The sequence below is a fragment of the Condylostylus longicornis genome, unplaced genomic scaffold (genome assembly GCF_029603195.1).
Source record: "Condylostylus longicornis isolate FDR11 unplaced genomic scaffold, ASM2960319v2 ptg000048l, whole genome shotgun sequence".
Classification (NCBI taxonomy): Eukaryota; Metazoa; Arthropoda; class Insecta; order Diptera; family Dolichopodidae; genus Condylostylus; species Condylostylus longicornis.
Window position 1 is genome coordinate 21,807,213 of NW_026578017.1, and position 25,532 is coordinate 21,832,744.

Consider the following 25,532-nt stretch of genomic DNA (forward strand, 5'->3'; position numbering starts at 1 on the left):
GAAAATAAAGTTAGAAATTGACTTAAGTGCGAAGATTTCAACTTGTCTCGGGTGTAATGTAAAAAACATAGGTACGTAATATGGATGTCTTTGGTAAATCAAAAGAATATCCCTAAAAATGAAATATTTTTGCTACAAGTCTATTTATATCAATGAATGAAGTAAGGGAGGCGGAAGACTATACTGAATATTGCTAAACTTTGACAAATCTTTAAATCTACAAATTTCCTTGTAATTATTAAAAAAATTTAAGGAATGCTGCATCATTAATATGAAGTTCAAGGGAATTTACTTTTGTCCATATTTTTCCTAAAAAACATTATAACTCAGAATATCAAGTTTATAATATAAATATATACGTACACACATTCACATAATAATATATGTAGATATCCTCCATATAATATGTTAATTTTAGTTTTTCATTTCTTCTAACTTTCTTCAAGCTATATAATATAAAACGGAGATTTTATTCTCCAACATCTTGTCAACTTTGATTTATGTAGGTCGTTTTATATACTTTTGATCCAACAAACGCAATACAATAATGTGATTTTCAAATACATATATACAAGCACAGGTACGTTATATGCAATATATATAAGAATATAATGTTTTATTAATATGTCTGTGTTAATATATTTTTACTATAAATATTCGTATATATATTATGTGCATAAGATCAAAAATAAAAGAAGTAGAGAAAAGTAAAATCATGAAATCATGTTTTTAATGATTTAATTTAATTTTCTTATAATATCCCCCCTGGAGTAAACAAGTTGAATGAACAAGTTGTCAGCTTTTACTTCTATAAATATTAATATGTACACAAAAATATAGATGTATGTATGTTTGTTTACGAGAAGAAAATAATAATAAAATTATATTGTAAATAAATATTACGACTATAATAGAACAATATAAATGGTATATATTTTCCTAAGATGATGGTTAGTTGGTATACTTTCTCAGTTGGTTAGCTATTCTTATTAGAAAAACTGGTTTATTTAAAAATATTTAATGTATACAAACTATACCTACATTCAGAAAAAATGTGCAAAATGTTCTAATAATAGGTAATAGATGGTGTTAGATGGTTAAATATAAAAAAAGTATTAAAGAATTTCAAGGAAATTGTGCTGAATAGTAAGCACTAGTTTTTCTTTGCAAAATATTTTTAATCAAAATCTGAGTCATGAGTTTGGCAAAAAATATGGACACTTATGTGTCAATATTTTTTGCCACACAACAATAATATTCTATATCACATTTATACAAATTTATTACTTAAATTCAGAAATTTAGGTTATGGAATTTTCATGATCAATTTATTTAAATACTTTTACTTAAATACCCGTAAAATATTTAAGAAACAGGAAAAATATCCTGTAAAACCAAAATTTTTTTCTATGATCACTCTCTTCTCATATACAGACTTTATTGAATATTTAACCCTTATTTACGCATATGAGATGAAAAAAATTTCAAATGGGGGGGAAAGAAATATATAAGAGAGCTCCAAACATATCTTCACTCAATCTAACGTATACCTTCCTATTTTGTTGTCAACTACAGAAATTAGTTTTAATTAGTTGATTAATAGAGCACCATCGGATCAGTATAGCATGTATTCTAGTTGATGTCTATCTAATGCGACTACTTAAGAAACAATTTTTTACGAATATTCATAAAGGCAAAAATTTTTATTTTTAATTTAGATATTTTTCAATAACAATTTTGTTTATGCACAAAGTTGCCTAATGAATTGGACTAAACGTTTTTTCTTGGAATTTTTCTTGGATAAGCCAAAAAATTAGTAGCTTTGCAAAAGCGATTAAATAATTTTTTTATAATTATTTTAAAATTGTATTGCAAATTATGCTTTTGTTGTCTAGATCAGATTTTGAATAGAATTTCTCTTAATTTTTGTTTTCTTAATTTTACTGAGGTAACTAGAGATACCAACCGGCTAATTGTGCGATTTTCTTGATGCACTCAAGGGTTAAACAATATTATGCAGGCATTATTATACACAAGCTTACATTGTTATTATATAAAAAATATCCAGTTATTTTCATCTTATTAAATTCATTTTTGGTAATACAACAAGAGACAAAACAACTTTGTCTGGTATACTCATATTGCAATACACATATAAGAAATTAAAATAAGAAAAATAAAAAAAATTCACAATTTATCCATAATAATTTTAGTGATCTCATGATAATGTTATACACACATATGTATACTGTGATTACTGATAAATAATCGGTAAAATGATGATATTGATACAATGATTATGATAATGGTGATGATATTATTAATGACATGAAAATATAGGTAATAGTATCGAATATAGAAAAATTATGGAGTTTATTAACAAGTTTTCCTGTTTCACTTAAATATGTAAAAGAAAAAAAAAACAGAAAAAACAACAACAAAAAAAAAGTGTATCAAAATAATTCGAATGAAAACTGCCTATACAAAGAGAGGACAACAAAAACAGAAAAAAATTGAAAACTTGTTAATTTAATAATGTAGAGTTTTATACAATGATTATTTAAAAAAAAACAACAACAAAACATACAAAATTCAATTTATTTTTACGCTGTTGTACATGGGGTTGTACAAAAATATTTCACAGAAATCGTCACAACAGAATGTTCACTCAATGCAACGGATGCATTTTTTTGTTTCTTGTTTTGGTTTTTTTTTTTTTACATCTTCCTATATACATAAATAACACAGATTTTTCGTACACTGATTGCAGAATTGAGTGAAAGTAAATTTTTAATTTTTTTTTGTTGTTTTTTTTTTGTTTTTTGTTTGATTAATGTAGTTACCAATAAATTCTTGTGTATTTGCTTTTTTTTTTGCTGTAATCATTGTATATCACATCTATACACTTCATCATTGTTGTGATGATTATCATCATCATCATCATCATCAACTCGGCATATCATGAATATAATTATAACAGAAGTTTTTTTTCAAAACAAGTCAAGTACAATAAAAACAAAAAAAATTAAAACATTTTAAGAAAATATAAAACAAATATAATGTATGTATGTATGTAAGTATATTGTGATATTTTCAGGAAATGGAGCTCTGCTGTTGTTGCTGTTGTTTAAATATTGCAATAAGAAATTAAAAGAAGAAGAAAAAAAAACACAAGTAACAAATTTTTTATATCTTGAATTTTTCCTCCTTTTGTTTTGTTATTTAAGACCCAAGATTGCGGAATTTTTGTAATATAAAAATATGTTAAATTTTTTTATTATTTATGATTCGTAATAATTTTTAATTTTTAGAAAATTAGTTTAGTAACTCATCCAGTAAATGCCATCCCAAATTATTTACATTTTATATGAACAACCTAGTATATACAAATGTTATCGAGCACAAGTTCATATATATTAATATAGGCTGCAGTATATTGAGATCTATAAATATTGTGGAAATTATTATGAGTAGCGCATTTAAATCATATAGACTGAATTCCTATACCAATTCAATAGATGCGCTACTCATTACAATTGCTAAGTATTACTGGCAATTTAGCAATAATTGTCAAGTAACATTACCTAATTTAAACAAACATAAAAATATAGCGCAGCTTTAAATATTAATTGTCCGGTAATGAAAATTCCAGATTTTAAATTATTGTGTTTATGAAAATTTTATAATATTTGCAAATAATTAATTTCACTGTATCAAAAACTATACATAATTTGCTTGTATAACAGGAATTAAATTTTAGCGCAGATTTTAGCAGAGCTCAATAAATGGATCTTGAAAAAATGGGAAATTCATATAAATTTTTCATACCTAGACATTTTACACCAGATTGGTAGCCTGATTATATACATACATATGTCGTTTGACTTTACAAAATTTTGTAGTTCTGTATCTTGGAATAAAATTGCTTTTATTATTGACGAATTTTGCTTATAATAAGGGAGTTCTTGCGAATTAGGAACTAAATTCCATATATATATATGTTATAAATATTTCACTGCCAGTATCTTTTAATTTAATTTCTTTAAACAATAACATAAGTGAGGTAGGGTTCAATATGATTTTACAGGATTTCTATATGTTATCAGGAAGAGTTTAAAAAGCTGATTTATTTTATAAAGTCAAAAGATAATTCTAGAAACGGAACGCCAGTTTTAAAATGGATAAAATCTAGGATTACTAAAGTGTCCTATTGCCATAATCTGTGTAAAATATTGAATAATTAATCGTATAAGTTATTAAGAAAAATTGTACACATGAAAGTCATTGAAATTTCATTTAAAATTAATATCATAGTTAAGATTGATTTAAGAATAAATTTTAGACAAAAAGGCAAATATAAATAAAATTTTTGTTTTTATTATTTAGTTCAGTTTCATAATACATTCATGATCATTAAAAAAACTTGAAAAAAAATTTATTAAAATTAGAGTACTCGTAACTCTTAAAAAGATTCAAATAGTTAAAAAAATTTGCAGGTTAAGAAATTAAAAACCTTCATCAATCATATTAAAACTCTTAAAATACATTTACAAACATGAAAAAATTTTATTTGAAGATCATGTATGACAAGCCCTGCTTACTTTAAGGTAATCAAATTTTCTATTTTACTTATTAATTGTAGTCGTAGTTTACATATGTATTTGTTTACATATTAAAAATGAATTTTAATTAATTAAGGATAAAATTAAATGATATATAATAAGTAAGCAAGTAGTTATTGCGGAGGTATTGAATTGCGAAGTTGCAATGCAATAGACAATATTCCTCATGAAATTCGATAAGTCCGGTCAGTTATATTTCGGCATATGAAATCTTTTATATAAGCACAATAATAATGTCATATTGTCTCTTTTATACCTAAATTTAAAAGAAATATGTGAGATTTTAGAGAGTTTTCTACTGAACAAGAAGAGGGAAGGGTGTTTTAGATGACATATTAGATTTTGGAGAGCATATTTCTTTGTTTTGCCAAATCTTGCTTAACAATATTGATAAATAGTAAAAACATTAATGTATATGTTGAAATTTCTTTTAATATTAAATTGAAAGAAGGTGGGGAGTATTGAGAGACCTTGATGCCCATCCTGGGGGAGTTTGATGCTCTCGCTTATAGGAGCGAGAGGTGCTGGGGGACTTTGTTCTAACGGTGGCGGGCTTACGGTCTTCTGGTCCTCACAAGTTGCTTCAGTTCATCAGGAGGGTGGGTCTCGAGTATGTGTCGTAGGGCATGCCCCGCACCCGGATGGGGGCGCACAAGACATTCTTATATGTGGTCGCGGTGCACTGTTGTCCCCGTTGTACAAATCTACAAATCAAATCTACAAATTGATAGTTAAGGGGAGGTAAAAGAGCTGTGTTGAATCGTGTACAATAAAATATTTTCAATAGTATTGTACTATATTAACAAAGTATACATACAATTTTAAATACATAGATAGAGCTATACAATTTGAAATTAGAATTTTCAATGAAACTTTATTATATTCTGAATGAAATTTCTACTTCATAATACGTGAGTTAGTATGCGATTTCTACTAGTCATTTACTAATGTTTACTTAAGAAAAATGAAAATATGGAAATTTTAAATGTGAATCAAATTTTTTTTTCAAGTTTTTGACAACTTGACGAGATGAAGAAATTTTATTTTCCTTCTTTTCAAATTTATTTTTTTGTATTTCTTTTAATTTTTTTTCTATTCAAGTTTAAATTACCGCAAATTTTTTTTTTTTTGTTTTTTGCTTGAAAAATTTTTCAAATTTTGCAATAATAATTGAGGTTATGTTAAAGTTATTCAATTATGTACTTTGAATATTAAAAATACATACCTACATATTTGTACGTTTGTATATATTAATTTAACCATTTGCAGGTTTTAAAACACAAAAATTTGATTCTTGAAATTGATACGGTTCAAAAATTAACTAATTCAATTTTATTTTTAAATAATTTAAATTAGATAAGTTTAAAAATTATTATATTTGTTTACTTCGCATAGAAACACATTTATATACATATACAGTATATAAAGTTTTACGAAAAATCGAAAGTAATAAATTTTAAAGACAAGAAATCAAAACGCATTCTCATTTTTGGTTTTTGGGATAATTTTAATGGATAACATTGGTATTAAATAAAATTCGACTTGAGTGCGGGTCTTTTAAATGAATTGTAAAATTTATTTGGCTTTTTGTCAATAATAGATTTATTTTATTTATTTTGACGTTTGCAATATTGGTAGCATGTATATTTTAATTTGATAATTTGTTCAAAATGCACGTATGTATGTGTATACTAAATTTTAAATTTGTTGGGTCCAATGTATCAAGCCTTGGGCTCATTTTTATATTGAATATTGAATTTTTATTGGTCATGTATTTGCGTGCAGCACAATAATTGTATTGGAATGTTGTACAAGTAATCAAAAATTTTGCTTCTGTTTAATTTGAAAAAAATTAACTACAAATTTAGAATTAAAAATTTTTCTAAATTTTTTCTAATTCTCTATTGCTTTTCAAATTAATATGTTAATCATTTTTAATTTTGTTTCGAAATGTCATAGTATTTGAGAATATGAACATAAAAGCTTAATTTGAACATGAAAATTTTATGTATACGAAGAGATTTGAAGGAGTGATTTTTCTCGGTGTATATAGAATCTCATATAAAATTTTAAACGAGTATAAATTGTCTTCCGAAAAACTCTGAAAAACTTAAATATAAGGTTATTTGGGAAACCTAGTCCTTTTAAATTTATAAAACCCCTACTTTACGTAATTTAAATCTAGTATTTTTATCTATCCTATATTTTAAATAAAAAATTTCAAACGCCTTAATGTATGTTAAGAATTTTAATAAAATTTGCATTAAAAATTAAATTTCGAATTTCTGAATACTAAAGCTTTTGGACAATGTATTTATTATTGTGCATATACTTTATCTGTGTATACATATGGTGTTTAATTTTAGTGATCACAAAACGATATATTGACATTGGGCCTTTTCTAGAAAATATGTAAAAGTTATTTTAATAAAGTTGTGTAAAACAAAATTTTCAATACTATGTAGTTGAATAAGAAACTGACAATTTAATTACAAATTATAAATTTTGTACAGAAGTTATCGTAAGGGATTAGAGTTCTTAGCGCCATTGTAAATTTTTACTACAAGAATTTTTCCATGGATTGCCCTGTTCCTTCAATAAACTCCTCTATAATATTTTTTATTATTGCATTTGTCTTATTTCAAAATAAATTATTTTTACAGAAAAAAAAATTAATGTAATAAATCAAAATAAAATTATTTCATAAATTTATTTAAACTTTATTATTATTGCAATAATTTTAATTTCCTAGAATAAAGCATGACTTTATTACATACATTTTACGCTTTTTTTTTACGAAAAATTTTCAAGATGATGTAATATAAAAATTAAAGGAAATTAAATAATACTTTGACTTTGTTTTCGCTTCGTTTAATTTCTGTATTGTAGTTTTTTATAATTTTTTTGAATTGAAATGAAATTTTAATTAAAAATTAGATTTTTTTATATTTTTTTTTTAATATAATTGTAATAATCTAATTTTCATTTTATGGAACAAAATTTATTTTTAATAAAAATAAAATATTATTTAATAATTTATTCAATGGAAAATTTTGATATTTTTAATACAAATTTTATAATTAAACAAAAAATTTCGCATATAATATTCGCCTATGTGTATTCAACATATATGTATAAACATGTATATGCACTTTAATAGTTTTGGATTGTGGCAACAATGGATTTAAAATTGATTAATAAAAACAAGTAAAAACATTTCAGTCGGTATAAACCGATTGAATTATTCGCTACACCTTGCATTACTCGAGTATATAGCAATTACTCGAATCTTTGAAACATTTCGATAGAAACTTAACGGACATGTCTCATCTATAATTGAACACACAACTGCCAAGTTTCATGAATCTGCCCTTATTATTTTTTCAAATATTAAAATTGTATGGCAGCCACCCGTACCGGTGCAGCCATCCCATTAAAATTTTTAAAGCATATGTAGAATTTAATTGGACACACGTAAGCAAAATTTCATATTTATACCTTTATTAGTTTTTGAAATATTTAAAATAAACTCTTTCAGTTGCATTGCAGCTACCCGGGCCCGTTGTCCGAATTCGTCCGATTACAATAGGGTTCGCTCTTGGCACAAAAGAAACAACTTGTGAAAGTTCAACTTGTGACGGATGGATATGTGTAAATCAACGCAGAATTTTACGCTGAGCAAGAGTATATATAAGTGTCCGTATCGCAGATAACCCCGTCAAGTAGTTAGAAACTTCATACCAAAGTTAATATACCCTTCACAAAGGTATAAAAATAAACACCAGAATTTCTTTTAAATGCACTGTACACACAAATAATGATAACGGATTATTTTAATTATATACGGATTGATATGACTAAAAAGCATTGCCAAATTCAAAGAATAATTTTGTCAGAAATTTATTAATTATAAGAGTATTATTCGAAATTATAAGAAGTTTTAATTAATTTTATTGAATCATGAAATTTTTGCAATTTTTTATATTAAAATTTATAATTGATAATTTTAATGGCAAATATTTTAAAACAGTCTTATAGCTTTCAATGATAGCAAAAACAGATTTTAAATATTCTTACAATTTGGTTCATAAATAATAGTAAATATGAATAAAAAATATAAGGTATATTCGCTTTAAATTTTTTGTCTATATGTTTATCTGTAACAAATTAATATTTATTAGCTAAATAAGTCAAAATTTATTTTAAATCTGGCAATATTTGTTTAAATGTTTTATTTCGGTTTTAACTTTTCATGGAGTGAAGATCACAATATCGAAAACACATTTTAAAATTTTAAACAGAATTTTGTGATTTTTAATTCTTAAACCACCAATAGACGAAAGGAAGCCGTATTGTGATAAAAAATGTCATATTCTTATTGTTTAAGGTAATTTGAGTCACATTTATTGTGTAATTTGTTTTTAGTATTTAAAGTTTTTATAAAAGAATTTGATATAGAGGAAGGTTTATAAATATAAAAATTATGCGGATACTGCTTCATCTTATACGAGTATTTGACCATACGAACCTTTACAACGTGAAAAGAGAATTTTTACGCGCTTACGTTCAATTTAGGTATTTTTTAATTGCAATTACGTATGTTTGAGCATGACAAAAATTTCTAAAAAAACTTGCTTGCTATATTTTTCGTGTGATATTTTCGTTTTCGAAATTTTTTAATTCGATTTTATTACTTTTGCTCAAATATTTATGATTCCAGATTGAGTTAGGTATTTTAGGCATATAATGCAACTTAATTTTAAACAGTTTGCAATATATTTTAGTGACCTTTAAGTATTTGATTAATTTATTTCGATTTATTTCAATATTACGTAATATTAAAATTAATTTCTAAGTAAAAATTTGTAAAATAAATTTAAAAATTAAATACACTTGGAAATTAATTATTTAAATTAATCATGAATTTTATAACAAAATCTTTGATATTTTTTGCAATAATTTGCTTAACTAATTTTGGGAATTGTGAAGGTAAAAAAAAAATTAATTTAGCAAAAATTTAACAAAGTACGTTTTTCAATTAATTTCTTTAATCAATCGAGTAAAGTTTTTAAATAAATATTCTTTCAATAATTTTAAAATTTTTTATTAAAAAAATTTCCATGTGGTTTTTCCAGCTAACCATTTCTTTTTCTTATACAGTTAAAAATTTTGCATTGCAAGTATTCTAGTTAGAACTTTTGTTAGAAATTTCATGTCTTAAAATATTGGAACCATATTGGTTATGAATTTTGACTGTTTGATTTTCTAAAAATTATGAGAAGCTGTAAAAGCATATTTAAATTTCAAGCATAAAATTTTTCAAATTTTTGAGAATTTTCTAATTTAAGCGCTAACAAAACATTTATCTCTCATTAATATTTTTACTAATAATTATAATTCCGTGATTTTAAAGCCAAAAATTTTATTTAAATATGAAGCCATTAGGGTTTGTCGATATTCTACATTATCATAATTTCTGTACCTCTGACTGTTATGCTTTTAATTAATTATAATATTAATATTATTATTTTATTTAAAGAAATTTCAGATTTAGTTGATTTTTCATGTAAAACAACATCAGATTGTTCAGAATTTGCAAAAGCATTTCAAAATACAACTTGTATAAATCAAGAATGTAAATGTTATAATCAAAATTTTGAAGAAGTTCGTTGTGAACCTCCTCCAGTAAGTAAAATTACATACACTATTTCGCATTGAAATTTTTCTATAAATTTTTTTTTACAAAATTTGGCAATAAAATGTATAATAATTTGTTTTTTTATTATTTGAAAATAATTTAGGAATCATTTTACAATAATATCATAGGTGGTGGTTGCCCATGTACCCAACAGAATTCTGAATGTAATACTAAAACACAAATTTGTTATTGCGAGAAAGGATATCAGGCGACTCAAGACAAACGGCGTTGTATTAAAAGTAAGGAAAGACTCTTATTCCTATTCACATTGTTTGCATTTTGAAAAATATAAAATTTTTTTTGTAGAAAGTGTTCTACTCGGCGAAGCATGTGAGGATGATTCACAATGTATTTATCAGGAAAAGTTCTCTGAATGTAGTTTAAAAGAGAAGAAATGTATGTGCCAAAAAGATTTCATAGAATTTAATAAAGGCTGCATATCAGTTGTTAGTAAGTATTATTTATATTACTCCCTGCCACGCAGAAATATTGAATCAACATACAATTTTACAATTAGTATTGGAAACCAGAATTGTGTTATATTACAATGTTCCTGCAATTTCAATTTTAAAATTTAACCATTAAAATACTTTTATTGATTTATAATTTAAATATTAAATTTTCCGTATTTATAGATCTTGAAGAACACTGTGAAAGTAATGATCAATGTAATAAGAAAACAAATCATTCAATTTGTGCTTTGAAAAAATGTGCCTGCAATACAGATTATGTAGCAAATTTAGAGAAAACAAAATGTTTACCAGGTGTCGGACATGATGGTATTTGTTCTGAAGATAATCAATGTAAATTAGTATTGGGTGTTGGATCAATTTGTGATAGTGGATTATGTTCATGTGATATTAAACATAAATTATTAGAAACTAAATCGAAAACGGATGGTAAAGTACATTATACATGTGAAAAGGAAATTCGTAAGTTTATTAGAATAGTTTTATACTATAAGTATTATATTTTTTCCAAAAATTTTATTGTACCTGTAATAGGTTATGGAGATTATTGCTACGAACATACAGACTGTTATACTTTTAAAGATAATTCAGGTGAACAATCAATGGAATGCTTTCATGGAGAATGTGCTTGTCGACCAGATTTTACACTTAAAAATGGTACATTTTGTGTAGCAAGCGGTGGGTATTTCCTTGAATCATACATACAGTCAATCAGAATTATTGTCATTGTCATTAATTTTCTTCAATTAATTAGATAAATTTAATGCATCTATTTTTGTTTTAAGTTTTTGTTTTAATTATTTATTTTAATAATTATAATTTAAATCTCTTATATTTTTATTTTTAGGTGCACATACCATAGGAAATATTCAATTTGCTTCAATATTGATTGGAATTTCATGTTTATTAATATCAATTTTTTGGAAAGATTCCGCATAATTAATTGTTAACATCTTGTATGATGGATGAAGAGCTAGTAGCACAATTTAAAGGATAAACATTTATTTGAAAAATATATTATACATTTAATCTTTATTGAATTAATATTGAATTTAAATAAATATGTATATATATGTACATTTTGTACTCGTTTATGTAAATAATTTTTGTAATATAAAATTTTGTTAAAAAAAAAAAAGATTTTTTAACAATGAAAATTGTAAAATATTAATTTTCATTTTAATGAACCAAATGTTAACTTATTTTTACTATCTGAAATCTTGTAAACTTTGTAGAGCTGTTAAAAAATGGTTTGTTCTGAGAATGTTATAGAGGATGCCCTCTATAACAAGTTGCATAGTAAGGGGACATTGTGATGACGTGCCTTAAATTTTTTTTTGAAAGAGGAACATTGAGTGTTAATGGTTTAATGATTATCTGAATTATTTTCAAATTTCATTTAAAAGTTAATTGTAAATTAATGTTCCCCATATTATTCTAATGCACGTTTTTTTATCGATGGACAACTAGTTCTCATAATCATTCAATGTGATAATCCCTTGTCCCCTATTATAATTTGTGATGTATTGTGACACATTTAGCCAAAATATCCGAATAGAGAACTGAAACAATTTGACAAATAATTGACAAAGAAAATACCAATTCTAAAATATTATAAATTTTAAGGTATTTTAAAATTTATGCTTCCGAATGAGAATTTTTCCAATTTTAAGATTTCGAAAGCAATAATATTTAAGTGTAAGCACTATTGCATTTCTTAAATAAAATTTGTATTTACCGAAATTGATTCCTATTAAAAAAAATTTATTGTTGAAATATTTTATTAAAATTTATTTTATTAATTCCATTCAATCTTACGCATATCCTTGTAATTCTTGTTAATTATAATAGCATAACTGATTCTATGTCTATATTAATTGACATGAAAATATTTTCATTATTATCATTACTATTTGATCATATACATATATAATTGCAATGAAATTAAAATAATTTATATTAATTATTTTTATATTTATATTTTTATAATTAATTAGTTTTCACTTTTGAAAGTAAAAACTTTATTTTTTCATATTTAATTTTTTATATGCTTAGCAAACATGAGGCTATGGCATAAATTATAATTATTTAAATATATATATGCTATGCAATATGCAGTAACGTATGTATATAGCTATAACGGAATTTTACGGTTTTTAATTATTATAACATAAGTATATTGTATGTTCATTACTATTATTATTATTGTTATTACTATTATTATGGCTTAGTATAATAAATTATGAAAAACATAAAAAAAAAATTGAATTTATAAATACAAAACAAGTAAAAACGTTTCAGTCGGTATAAACCGATTGAATAATACCCTGCACCTTTCGTTATTGTGTAGCAATTACTCGAACCTGTGAAGTCATTCTATAGAAACTTCACGGATATGTCTGACCTATAATTGGACATCCGACTGCCAAGTTTCATGAATCTGACTTTATAATTTTTCCAAATATTTAAAATTAGCTTTTGGAGTTGTATGGCAAGTACCTGAACCTGTCAAACAATTCCATCAAAACTTCACAAATATATCTGATCTATAATCGGACACACAACTGCCAAGTATCATGAATCTGACTTTATTATTTTTCCAAATATTTAAAATATGCTTTTGGAGTTGTTTGGCAAGTCCCCGAACCTGTCAAGCAATTCCACTAAAACTTCACAAATATATATGATCTATAATCGGACACACAACTGCCAAGTTTCATGGATCTGACTTTATTATTTTTCCAAATATTAAGAATAAGCTTTAAGACTTGTATGGGAGCTACTCGAACCTGTCAAGCAATCCCATTAAAACTTTAGAAATATGTCTGACCTATAATTGGACACACAACTGCCAAGTTTCATCAATCTGACTTTATTATTTCTCCAAATATTTAAAATTAGCTTCTGGAGTTGTATGGCAGGTACCCGAACCTGTCAAGCAATTCCTCTAAAACTTCACAAATATATCTGATCTATAATCGGACATCCAACTGCCAAGTTTCATGAATCTGACTTTATTATTTTTCCAAATATTTAAAATTAGCTTCTGGAGTTGTATGGCAGGTACCCGAACCTGTAAAGCAATTCCTCTAAAACTTCAGAAGTATATTTGACCTATAATTGGACACATGACTGCCAAGTTTCATGAATCTGACTTTATTATTTTGCCGAATATAAAAAATTTGCTGTTGGAGTTGTATGGCAGCCACCCGAACCGGTGCAGCTATCCCATTATGATTTTTAGAGCATGTGTAGAATATAATTGGACACATGTGTACAAAGTTTTATATTTATAGCTTCATTAGTTTTTGAAATATTTAAAATAAACTCTTTGAGTTGTATGGCAGCTACCCGAACCCGTTGTCCGAATTAGTCCAATAACAATAGGGCTCGTCCTTGGCACAAAAGAAAAAACTTGTGAAAGTTTGGTGTCGATTGCATTATTCGTTTTTGAGTTATCGTGCGATCGGACGGACGGACGGACGGACGGACGGACGGACGGACGGACGGACGGACGGACGGACAGACGGACATGTCTAAATCGACGCAGAATTTTACGCTGAGCAAGAATATATATATATGTCCATACCGCAGATGACTCCTTCAAGTAGTTACAAACTCCATACCAAAGTTAATATACCCTTCACGAAGTGCAGGGTATAAAAAGCGAGTATATTTTGTACTTGTATGTTTAATAAAAATATTGGAAAATAATATAAATTAGAAAAAAAAAAAACTTATCATTAACAACAAGAGACCATTACAAATTATTGCTTTAAGACAATAGCCGTGAAACAAACATAACAATAAAATATAAGTGTACATATACTTATGTGTGCACTATGTGAAGGCTTATATTATGCATGTATTCTAAAAAAACGAAAAAAAAAGGAAAGTAATCAAAGTATTTAGGAAGAGAGAGAAAAACAAAAAGGAATCAATAATCATGACAGTAAATTCCAAAAAAAAAAATGAAAATATAAAATATTTAACTGCAAGCTATTTTTATTGATTACCGCGTGCACCTAATGGTAGTAGCATGTTGTCTGATTATGGATTTTTGTGTTTCTAGTAATTTTTTAGTATTTTTTTTTTTACTCGATTTATTTTTGACATTATTTATGAAGTCACGATTATTGTGAAGTCAATAAAATATAAAATAAGTAAGTAGTTTTTTATTTAATTTTTTAAAATTGAAAACCATAATAAGATTCTCATTGGTTATTTTGTTAAAATAAAATTTTTTTTTTGATAGCCATAACGAATTTATTGTATTTTGTTGTTTTTTTTTTTGTTTTATTATAATATTGATTTGTAATATTATTACAATTATAATTTTAAAATTTATAAAAAAAAAAATATTCTGTTTTTGTTGATATTTTTAAAGTATTTTTGTAATTTTGATTTGGTAACTCTTCAGTCATTAAATAATTATGGAATCGGAAGCATAAATTGTACAGGTATGTACATCGTACGTTTTATTTTAAATTTGAGACGATTGGTTAAGCATTCTATTGATTCCGCTTTTATATTCAGGTACAGGATTCTATTAAAGTTTGTTTTAGTCCACAGGTATTGGAATTTTATCAAATTACCCCTTTAAACTTTCATAACAAAGAGAGTCCCATTCCAGAGTATGTTGTTCAATTCAAAACATCTTATAGTAAAAATTTTGTATTCAATTATATTAATGTGAACTCTATTTGAATTGGTATTTTATTTTTAAAATTTAAGTATAGAGGGGATTTACTTTGTATACCTCAGCTGAGAATTTTATGAATTTTGTATAATATCGAGAATATGAATTAAATGGCCAGATTTCGAATGTATACGTTTAAAAATATTTACATACAATTATCGTAAGATTTCTAATATAAAATACAAGTAAATTCGATTATATGGCAATTAGAAACAAAAAATTAATTTATTGCATTGTATAACAGGAACTTCTTAAAGTCTATATTGAATTGAAAGTTTTTACATTTAATTATGCGAAGTTCATTAGTAAAATATTTAATGTATAATAATTTCGAAATTGATTGAAATGCTAACTGAATCAATTTAAATATTTTTTTTCAATTTTCACTTATAATAACAAAACAAGTGCATGAGTTGAATATAAAACCATAATCAATTAATTAATATGTATAGGGTATTAAAATTTATTTTCCGTTTTTCTAAGTAAACAATTTAATTTAAGTATTATAATAATTGTTTATATTGAATATTATATAAAATATTTTACTAAATTATAATTAAATGTGGACCTAATTTAATTATATAAGTAAATTTAATACCACAATTCTAGTATAGTACTTAGAATAAAAATGTTGTTTCACTGTTGAATTTTGCTGAAAGACCATTACAAAATACGGAAATTCATAAATAATAATTAGTTCAAATACTGGAAATTGAGTTAATTAATTTATAGTACACTATTTATTCAAAAAAATTCCTTCCAATATGGAGCTTCCCAATCAATTGTACACTTTACTAATTAAAACAGTAAAAAAAAAACATCAGTGATTAGACCAGCACAAATGTAAATATTAAACACTCGCCTCAAACTGGGATCGAACCTGCAACCTCTCGGTTACAGCATATTCCGATCTCAGTATACTGACCACTGATCTCCCGAGAGGGTAACAGTTTTAATGCACGCAGTTGATTATATTTTAAAATTAGCTGTATCTCGTGCTTAGTGAATCGAAAGTGAAAATTTCAAAAAAAATTTTTAAAAATTTAACTTCATTTTAGGAATGTGAGGAACTGGACCTTTATAGACCGATTTCACATATTCAAAAATAATAAACAGACACTACTTTCTTGTTTTATTGAAATTTGTAATTATTACTCTGAAAATTCAAAATGTGGCCGACTATGTACTGATTGTTACAGATTTTTTTTTAATAAAAATTTTATAGCGTCCATTCTCATTTAAAACTAGAAGAAAAAAATATAAGCGATTGCCAACTTAAAATGTTTCCATTTTCCATTTTTATTTTGCCTCAAACTAAAATCGGACCTGTACCCCCTCGGCTACAACACACTCCGATTCCAGTATCCTTACTACTGATCTCTCGAGGGGGCAGTAATTATGATGTGGAAAGTTCACAACATTCACGTATTTAATGTAGATTTTGGAAATTTTTCTAATTGTTTTTAGCCTGTTTATAATTTTGTAAAATTTTTAATTTCAGAAATTTTGGGATTTTTAATATTTTTGTTACATTTTTTTTTTATTTTAATACAAAAGATTTTTTTTTTAAATATTCATAATTCTGATAAAAAATAAATAAAGAACAATAGGAAAAAATAAATTAAAAATAGGTGTGTTTTATTTTGTACAGGTGAAAATAATATTCCGAACTGAATATTTAAAATTTAAATAAAATAAACACGAAGTTGTGAGCATATGAGGAAAGCAAGTAGCAACAATAACAGTGACGGTGAATGAATTTTACTTATATTCGTTGCATGCGTTATGCTTTTTATCACTTTAAATTGCATGTCAACAAAATTTAAAATTTAAATTTTTTTTAAAAATTAAAAAATATCAAATTGATTTGAATATAAAAATTTTTAAAGTGAAAAAGGTAAATGCGGTAATAATAATTAACTGTTAAGTACAGGTAAAAATTTTTGAAAATTTTATATTCTACTATATGAAATTGAATTTTAATTCGCGACAGTATTGCGAATTCAGAGTGTATATTATCAGAAACGGGAAAGTGAAATTACGTGATAGTCTAACGCAAATTAAATATTTCATATATGCACATATCTAATAATACATGACAGTGATAATTTTTTATAGTATTAGAAAATTGGTTTGTAATCTTAAATTTTCTGCATAATGACTGCACAATTTTTAAAATAATTAGTATATATGGGTTTTAATAAATTTAAGCTATTCAGGAAGTGTTTTAGTGTCTCAAACCAACTCACATATCTAATTAATTATGGGCAAAATCCATAGATTCAGAAAATCTAATTAAGTTTTTCATTCAATTTTAAGTTCAATTTAATTTAATTAGCACTTCCATGTCTCATTATAACTAAATCAAAACCAAAACTGAGCACAACCCCTATCAAATGACACAGTGTTAATATTTGCTTTGGAAAATCTGAAAATCAAAATGTCTACAATAAGAAAAATTATCAAAATGTAGACATAGGTATAAATATTATAAAAAGGAAGAATTAGGTCACATACCAATTCATAAAAAATTTTTAAAAAAGAACTCGTTAACACTTCACCTGACATACACCTGAGAATGAGATTTTTAAATTCATTCAAATTTTATTGTTAAGTTAATAAAAAATGGAATTGAAATTTTTTTTTCTCCATTCAAAATTTAACATAATATTTAAATTTTATACCCTATACCTAAATACTAAAAAAGTAATTGTATAGATTTGCTCCAAGAAGTGACTCTAATGGTTCTTTAATACTAAGGGGGATCAACGCTCTTCTCACGTCGATTCACAGTATTTAATCTAATTCGCGATCCAGTTACATGAGCATTATTTACAGGTTCCTGACAAATCTCAGTATTATGTACATTTGGAGCTATGAGATCTGGGGGGGTCTCACAAAGCCCTACCTGAAGCACTTGAGCCTCACACTAGCATAACAGACGCTCTACTGTTTCATTCTCTTCCAAACAGATGCGACACAGCTCACTCTTCACCTAACCTATCGATTTCAGATAAACCAAGGTGGACAATATCGAATGAACAATCAAATCACCAGCCTAATTCTTAATACCTTATATAATGATATTTAAATTATTGATATTTAAATTTTAAAGATTATATCTTGTTCCTGTATACTAGTATAATAAAATTACGGCATTACTATAATCAACTATTCTCAATTTATTATTGCTTATATACTCAATAATAGTTTTTAATTAATTTGTATTACAGTACAGAAAAGTACAGGAGAAAATTTTTAATTTTTTGTTCAATACTTTAAATTATTTAGCAATATATACCCCTCCCCCCTCCCCTTCAGACTGATTCACTATGTAATATTGACCGAATAAGATTACCTACAATGCCAGTGCCGTTTACCATCTCACAGTTTTGCTCAGTATTATTTTTAATACATTTTCCCAATAAATGTAGGGTATAAAATATTTTCCATAACCTAAATGGAATTTTTGTTTGTTGAATTTTTTTATTCTCTCATACGATCATAATATTATCACACCTTGCAGCTAAAATATTAATCAGTTAATCATATTGCAATATTTATTTGGAGTTGCATTGATTTTAAAACTCTTTCTCCACATAATATACCTTTCCTTAGACATTTCCTTTTTGCAATTTGATAAATACGCATGATATACATACATATAGAGAGAATTCAAAGAAATTGAAAACCACATATAAATTAGATTAATGTTGGTTAGTTCAGTTTAATTTTTTATTGAATAAAGTCGGCTAAATTTAAATAAGATACCCGATTATATAAACCAACATATTTTACTTTTTACAGGTTAACTTGTGTATATCTACGCATATCTATACGTATATGAGTAGAGCTTGGTGCAATGGTTTATTATTATGCAATTTAATAATAAACAAGCAAAAAAAAAGTAAAGGGAAACAGTAAGTTTTAATGCCAAAAAAAAAAACAACATGGTTACATGATTGATTACAATATTTTTGCTCGATGACAATTTAATTTGTCGGTTTGCTGCTGTTTTGATTTGATTATTGTTTGTAAATTTCTATACTACTTGTTAAACGTATGTTTTAGGTTGAGCCACCACCAAAAAAAAAAAAACCAAAACAAAAATTAAAATACCAAAAATTAATTGAAAAAAAAAGTATAGATATGGTAAAGGTAGATTATAAAATTTATTATGATTAAAATATACAAGAGATGACGGAAAAAGATTTTAAATTGAATTGGTTGCGGTTTAATTTAAATTGAATTGTAATGCAAATTTATATATGTATGTATAACCATAATGTAAGCATTTATTATGTAATATAAGTTAAATGTAAATGGTTTATGAAAAATAAAAATTATTTTATTGTTAATGAATTAATAAAATTTTAATATAGACATTAAAAATTTATGCCATTTAAATAACATTTTTATATATTTTGGGTTAGAGAACAAGGATTATGATAATTTTTTTTATTTATGTGGTTTTACACACGAATATAACACACGTATCTACAGCTATTTATGGCATTACGCTACATATTATGTATGTACTAAATAATATTTACATACATGCAACAAGCTCAAACTTTAATGGAGTAAAACTCTACAATGGATTTGGAATAGCCTTAGAATATTTACTAAAATATTTGAAGAAGAATTCATGGAGTACTAAAAATTTTCAATTAATACAAAGTGTTGAAATAATAATTTTCCCCTGAATTGTATAGATTTGCTCCAAGAGGTGACTCTAATATTCCTTAATACCAAGAGGGATCAACGCTCTTTTCACGTCGGAATTTTGAACTTCTTAGAAAATATGATTTTCTCCTAGAATTCTAAGAAATTTTTACTTGAAGAAAAGGCCTCATATTCAGAATCTTTACTTTGTACATAGAATATTATTCAATGGCTCTAGTTGGAAATCGTATATTTACACGAATTTATCCTATTTTATGTTGTCAATATGGGAAATTTGATTCTTAGAAATAAATTTAGGTAATTAAGTAAAATAGCACAATTAATGAAATAAGTCAAAATGCTATTATAAATATATTTGAAAAACTATTATACGTTTGTTAGTTTAATATTTCTGTTATACTAAAACTGTTATACTTTTGAAAGTTTAGTATTTCAAAAGATTTCAAGCCAGCTAATGTGATTAATAGTTATTTCAGTATAAGAACTTGATCAGTTTTCATGTCATTTAACTGAATGTTATTTAAAATACTTTTAATAAAAAATGGAAAACCTATAATAGAGGGAGTTTTGTTTTCCAAATTTCATTTACAGTGTCGGGGCAACTTAATTAAATTAAATTATTTCTTTAAATTTAGCAAACTATAGAATTTTTTCAAAATACTTGCATCGCTACTGATATGATTAAATTCATATCTGTTATATTTTGCTATAATAATATAAGAAAATTGTAGCAGTACGGGCGCTTATATATTAAAAGAAAAAGTAAATAATTTTTGTATTATATTTTATTAGTAATTGTTAATAATAGTAAGATGAAGGTTAAAATTTATATATTTGTTATAATTAAAGTTCTCCCAGATTTGTTTTACTTTTATAAATATACGGAAACATTTTAATTTAACCGAATTAAAAGGTCAAATATACATAAAAAGTCATTATGATAAAAGTAATTAAAATTTTTATTTTATACTCTTGCAATTTTTGGAAAAAAATCAAAATGTGTGATTATGAAATTTTTATTCAATTAAATATTATGCATGTACTTAAAATTGAAAATCATGAAAAATGTTAATTAGAAATCGTATAAGATTTTAAGATCATGTAAAATTAGCAAAAACAAGAAAGAAATAAGTATAATCTAAGTAAGTAATTTGTTTTTTGTTTTGTTTTTACGTAAGCATTCGTAATAGTAATCTTGCGTTATACTACGGGTACTAGCCAAAGATTAAATTGTTACCCAATTGGATCATATTTGTGTTATAATTTTTTTTCTGTTACTTTTTCTCTTAATTTTACATTTTCATTAAAAAAAAAGAAAATCAATATTTAAACATGATCATTTATAATATTGGTGAGCTTATGCTATACCTACTTCTGTATATCTGAAAACCGAAACTAATTATTTTACATTGGATTTTCGGACTACACAGTTATACAATCTCTTTTAGATATTTAGAAAAATTTTACATACAATTGTCTTTTTTTTCTAATGTTTTAAGTATTTTGGCAACAAAAGTTGGGGAAAAAAAATCTGCTTAAAATTTAACACAGGCTATTCACCTTGTGCGTCATGATAGATAAATCTCAAATTTTTATACACAAATGGGTTTTGTTAGGAAACTAATTTCGACCCGATTTAATCTTAAATAATTTGACAATTTAATAGTGTCAAAATTAAACATACACGAATAGATATTTTAAACTCTACAAGCCGGGCCAAATAGCAAAGAAATCGTAATAAAAAAATGGACGTTGAAATTGATTGCTTCATTGATTTTGATTTTTCTCAAATTTTTAACATTGTTTTTTTCTTAGACGGTAAACTGTAAACCTCAAATTTCAGCCAATCTCAGACATTTGTGAGCAATTTATCCTGTTAAAAATTATCGTTTTTCAAAATAAGGAAAATCCCTCTTCAACTGCTTATTTTTTTGAAATTTTACGATTTATCAAATTTCATTAAAAACAAACAAGTAACTATCGTACAGTTCCATGAATTTATTAAGAGTTTTTTTAATACTGTTATTATGCTAAATGTATGCACTGTATACAACAATGTAGAATGTCGTCATTAACAAATGCGTTTTCTCTTGGAAATGTGCTACTTCACAAACTATTTGTTTATATCAAATTTATTATTTCATTCCTTTCAAATTATGTTATTGTAATTATGGCATTCGAATATTTTGTTTTAATTTAAACTCATGTTGTGTTTAACACTATTGCATACATGTTGTAAGTACAAGCATTCATATAATTCGAATGATTTAATAAACAATTCAATTTAAAACATTAATTTCATATTATATGAATGATGGTGCCGTTAGGGTTAATGAAAATAAAAAAAAAAATATTAGCTATGTAGAAATTTAATTTTTACAACATAATTTTATTTAGATTATTACAATGAAACAAACTATAGGTAATTTTTGATTTACTTATATTTTTCTATACTTTTTTTCGTAAATGAATCGAATAAGCATAATGTAAATCAATTTTTGTTGCGAAAGTTATCATGAAATATTATACGCAATGTCATCTTATATTGATACTGGTACAAAAGATATATATATATATATATATATATGTACGTAGTATGTATATAACATAATAATGTTAATTTACATATTTACCCGTATGAAAGGGTATTTATGATCGCACTATATGAACGTTTTTAAGTTTAGGTATAATTGAAAAATTGCTATAATGAAATTTTAAAAATTTAGAGGTCAATTATACGAACATATATGGCATTTTTATGCTGGCTAGATTATTAGGCTAGATATTTAATTTCTTTATCAATTTTTTAATTTTAAATAAATCACATGCTATTGTTAACATTTCTATTATAAAAGAATTAAAATTAAAGTTAAAATTAGATAATAATTTTTTAAATTCTATGTATAATATAAAAATTTCAAACGTATATTATTAGAAATTGCTTAAGGGAAATATTTGATAACAATGTTCAATAAAGTATTAAATTGTTAATGAGATTTTCTTTGATTAAATCTCTTACATAATTCAAATACTCAAATATTCAAATAGTGAATTTTAAAATAAAAATTTTAATTATACCATTTAAAATTTCATGGCCATGTATGACTTAGGATAAATGCATTAACAAGCAGAGTTAGCCTTACTTTTATGTACCAATAAAAGGAATTTTGTTTGAACGAAAAAAATTGGGATTTCGTTAATTTGACCATATTTTTCTTAAATTCAAAATTTTGTAATTTATTAAGAATTTAATAAAATTAAGTAAAAATTTCACTTTAAAATTTAAATTCGGTTGCAATGCTAAACTCATTTTTTTAAATCGTGAATTATTCAGATTCAATGTTGTTCAAATATTGTTAAAATTATCCCAATTTCATAAAGTTAATTAATCCTAAATATATGCAAAAAATTGATAAGATTTTATAAATTTTTTAATTCGAAATATCTGGCAGTTAACTAGCTGGTGAAAATTTCAAATTCTTTTCGAGTAATTTTTAATTCAAAATTTTTAATAATTTCGTAAAACGTAAAATTTACCCAATTAATTTACATAGCAGAGTAACGTAAACTATTATTTATTGAAATCAAAAATGATGCATGTATAAAATATAAAACCCCATGTAGACATTTTCTTCTTCAAAATATGAAACGCATGTAAAATTTCGAAATCAATTTTTAAATACAAAATGCGTAAAAAGCCAATACATACTACTCGTAATTGATAATCAATAATATTGAAAGAAAAATGAAGATTTCATTTTTTATTAAAATTACAAAAAAAAAATTAAAAAAAACAACCTTAATAAAATGGTGTACATACTCACATAATATAATTCATAATATGCATATTTTAAAATGTATGTATGTATATAGCCATATATTATATTTTATGATTTCAAACACAAAGTCTTGAGTATGATGGAAAAAGTTACAAAACAATTGTTCATTAAAAATAAAAATTTATCAAAAATTAAAAGAAATTGATTATTGTCTCATACAAATTTAATTATATAACAAAAGAAAATGGAAAACATGTAATGATAAACTGTTACAAGTGGATTTTATCAGGGCCGGCTTAAAACATAAGAGGCTTCTTTAACTACTTTTTATGACAATTATTTTAACATGGAATATTTTTCTCTTAAGTAAACGGAGAGCAGTCACATGTTAATATGAAAATTTATGATTTAAATAAAATATGTTTTTTAAATATTATTTTGGGTAATAACAATTCCCGATTTGAAAATAAAGTTTTTAGGTGATAAATTCCCGGGTTTTGAAATAGGTCCTAAATTTTAAGAAATTTTGGGGATAAATTCGGTCTTACAGTAGTTCTTTTAGACGTAAAATACACAAACAAATTAGAAGAAATTAGGGAACTGTTACTAGAATAATTTTGGAATTCTTAAATCCTGAATCCCCCTCTGCTTTTAATATATCAATCAATTTAAATATTTTTTTAATTAATCCAGTCATAATTTTCATTACATATAATATTAAGTAAATTTTTCAATTATAATTTAAAGTAATAATAATATTTGTATGTAAATCTAAATAATTGCCTGTTCTTTTCTATTATAATAATGTTGAATCTATAATTTCAATATTATTCCAATAATCTATGAATTATGCTATTATATTAGCGTCAAATTATCAAGTAGCATATAATTTTATAATAAAATCAAATGATAAATGCAAAACAAGAAAATTATATGCATATTTAGAAACACTAAAATTTCATTGAAAACATCAACAATCTAAAAATTAAAAAAAAAAAAAAAAATAAGAAAAATTAAGAAAACTTACCAGATAGAAATCAATTGGTTTTTCCCGCCTCTTATTATATGCTTTTTGTATTTCAGTTTGTTTGAGTGCATGTGCAATATGTAAAGCACTTGCATCAAATCTACCATATTTATAATCTGAATCAATTTGTGATGGTGAACTGATATCACGGTTACCGCCACCGCTACTATATCCATTTGGTGTTGATTGACGTGGTTGTCCTATATTTTTTTTTTTATATTTAAATAATAATTTATTAATTATTATTATAATATTATATTATTATTAATTATTTTAATAATATATTTAATTATTTAAGTTAAATTAATTTCTTGATATTTTTGCTTATTTTATAAAATTATATAGAGAAAATCTTATTAATTTAGCACACATTTAGATTAAATAATATATGTATAACAGTTGTCTATGCACATTTTTATAATAATATAATCTGAAGACAAAATAGCGATTTTATTATTATAATTTGAAAGATTGAAATAATTATTATTTGTTTATATTTTTATTGTTGGTTGAATAATAATGTCAAAAATAGAGGAAAAAAAAATTACATA

At 24.7% G+C, this 25,532-nt stretch overlaps 2 protein-coding genes across 3 annotated transcripts in view; one reads left to right on the forward strand and one right to left on the reverse strand.

Moving 5' to 3' along the window:
• Window positions 1-25,532, reverse strand: part of LOC129610775 (hillarin) — a 90,931-nt gene that overhangs the window by 14,406 nt on the left and 50,993 nt on the right. For both annotated transcript variants that reach the window (XM_055523488.1, XM_055523487.1), the window contains exon 4: window positions 24,982-25,181. In XM_055523488.1, the coding sequence (XP_055379463.1) occupies window positions 24,982-25,181 (200 nt within the window). The remainder of the gene's footprint in view (window positions 1-24,981; window positions 25,182-25,532) is intronic.
• On the forward strand, window positions 9,456-11,884 carry LOC129610776 (protein draper). The gene is made up of 7 exons (XM_055523489.1): window positions 9,456-9,611; window positions 10,162-10,307; window positions 10,424-10,559; window positions 10,627-10,770; window positions 10,956-11,252; window positions 11,325-11,468; window positions 11,638-11,884. Exons 1-7 carry the CDS (start codon window positions 9,542-9,544, stop codon window positions 11,727-11,729), a joined length of 1,029 nt encoding a protein of 342 aa, XP_055379464.1. The 5' UTR covers window positions 9,456-9,541; the 3' UTR covers window positions 11,730-11,884.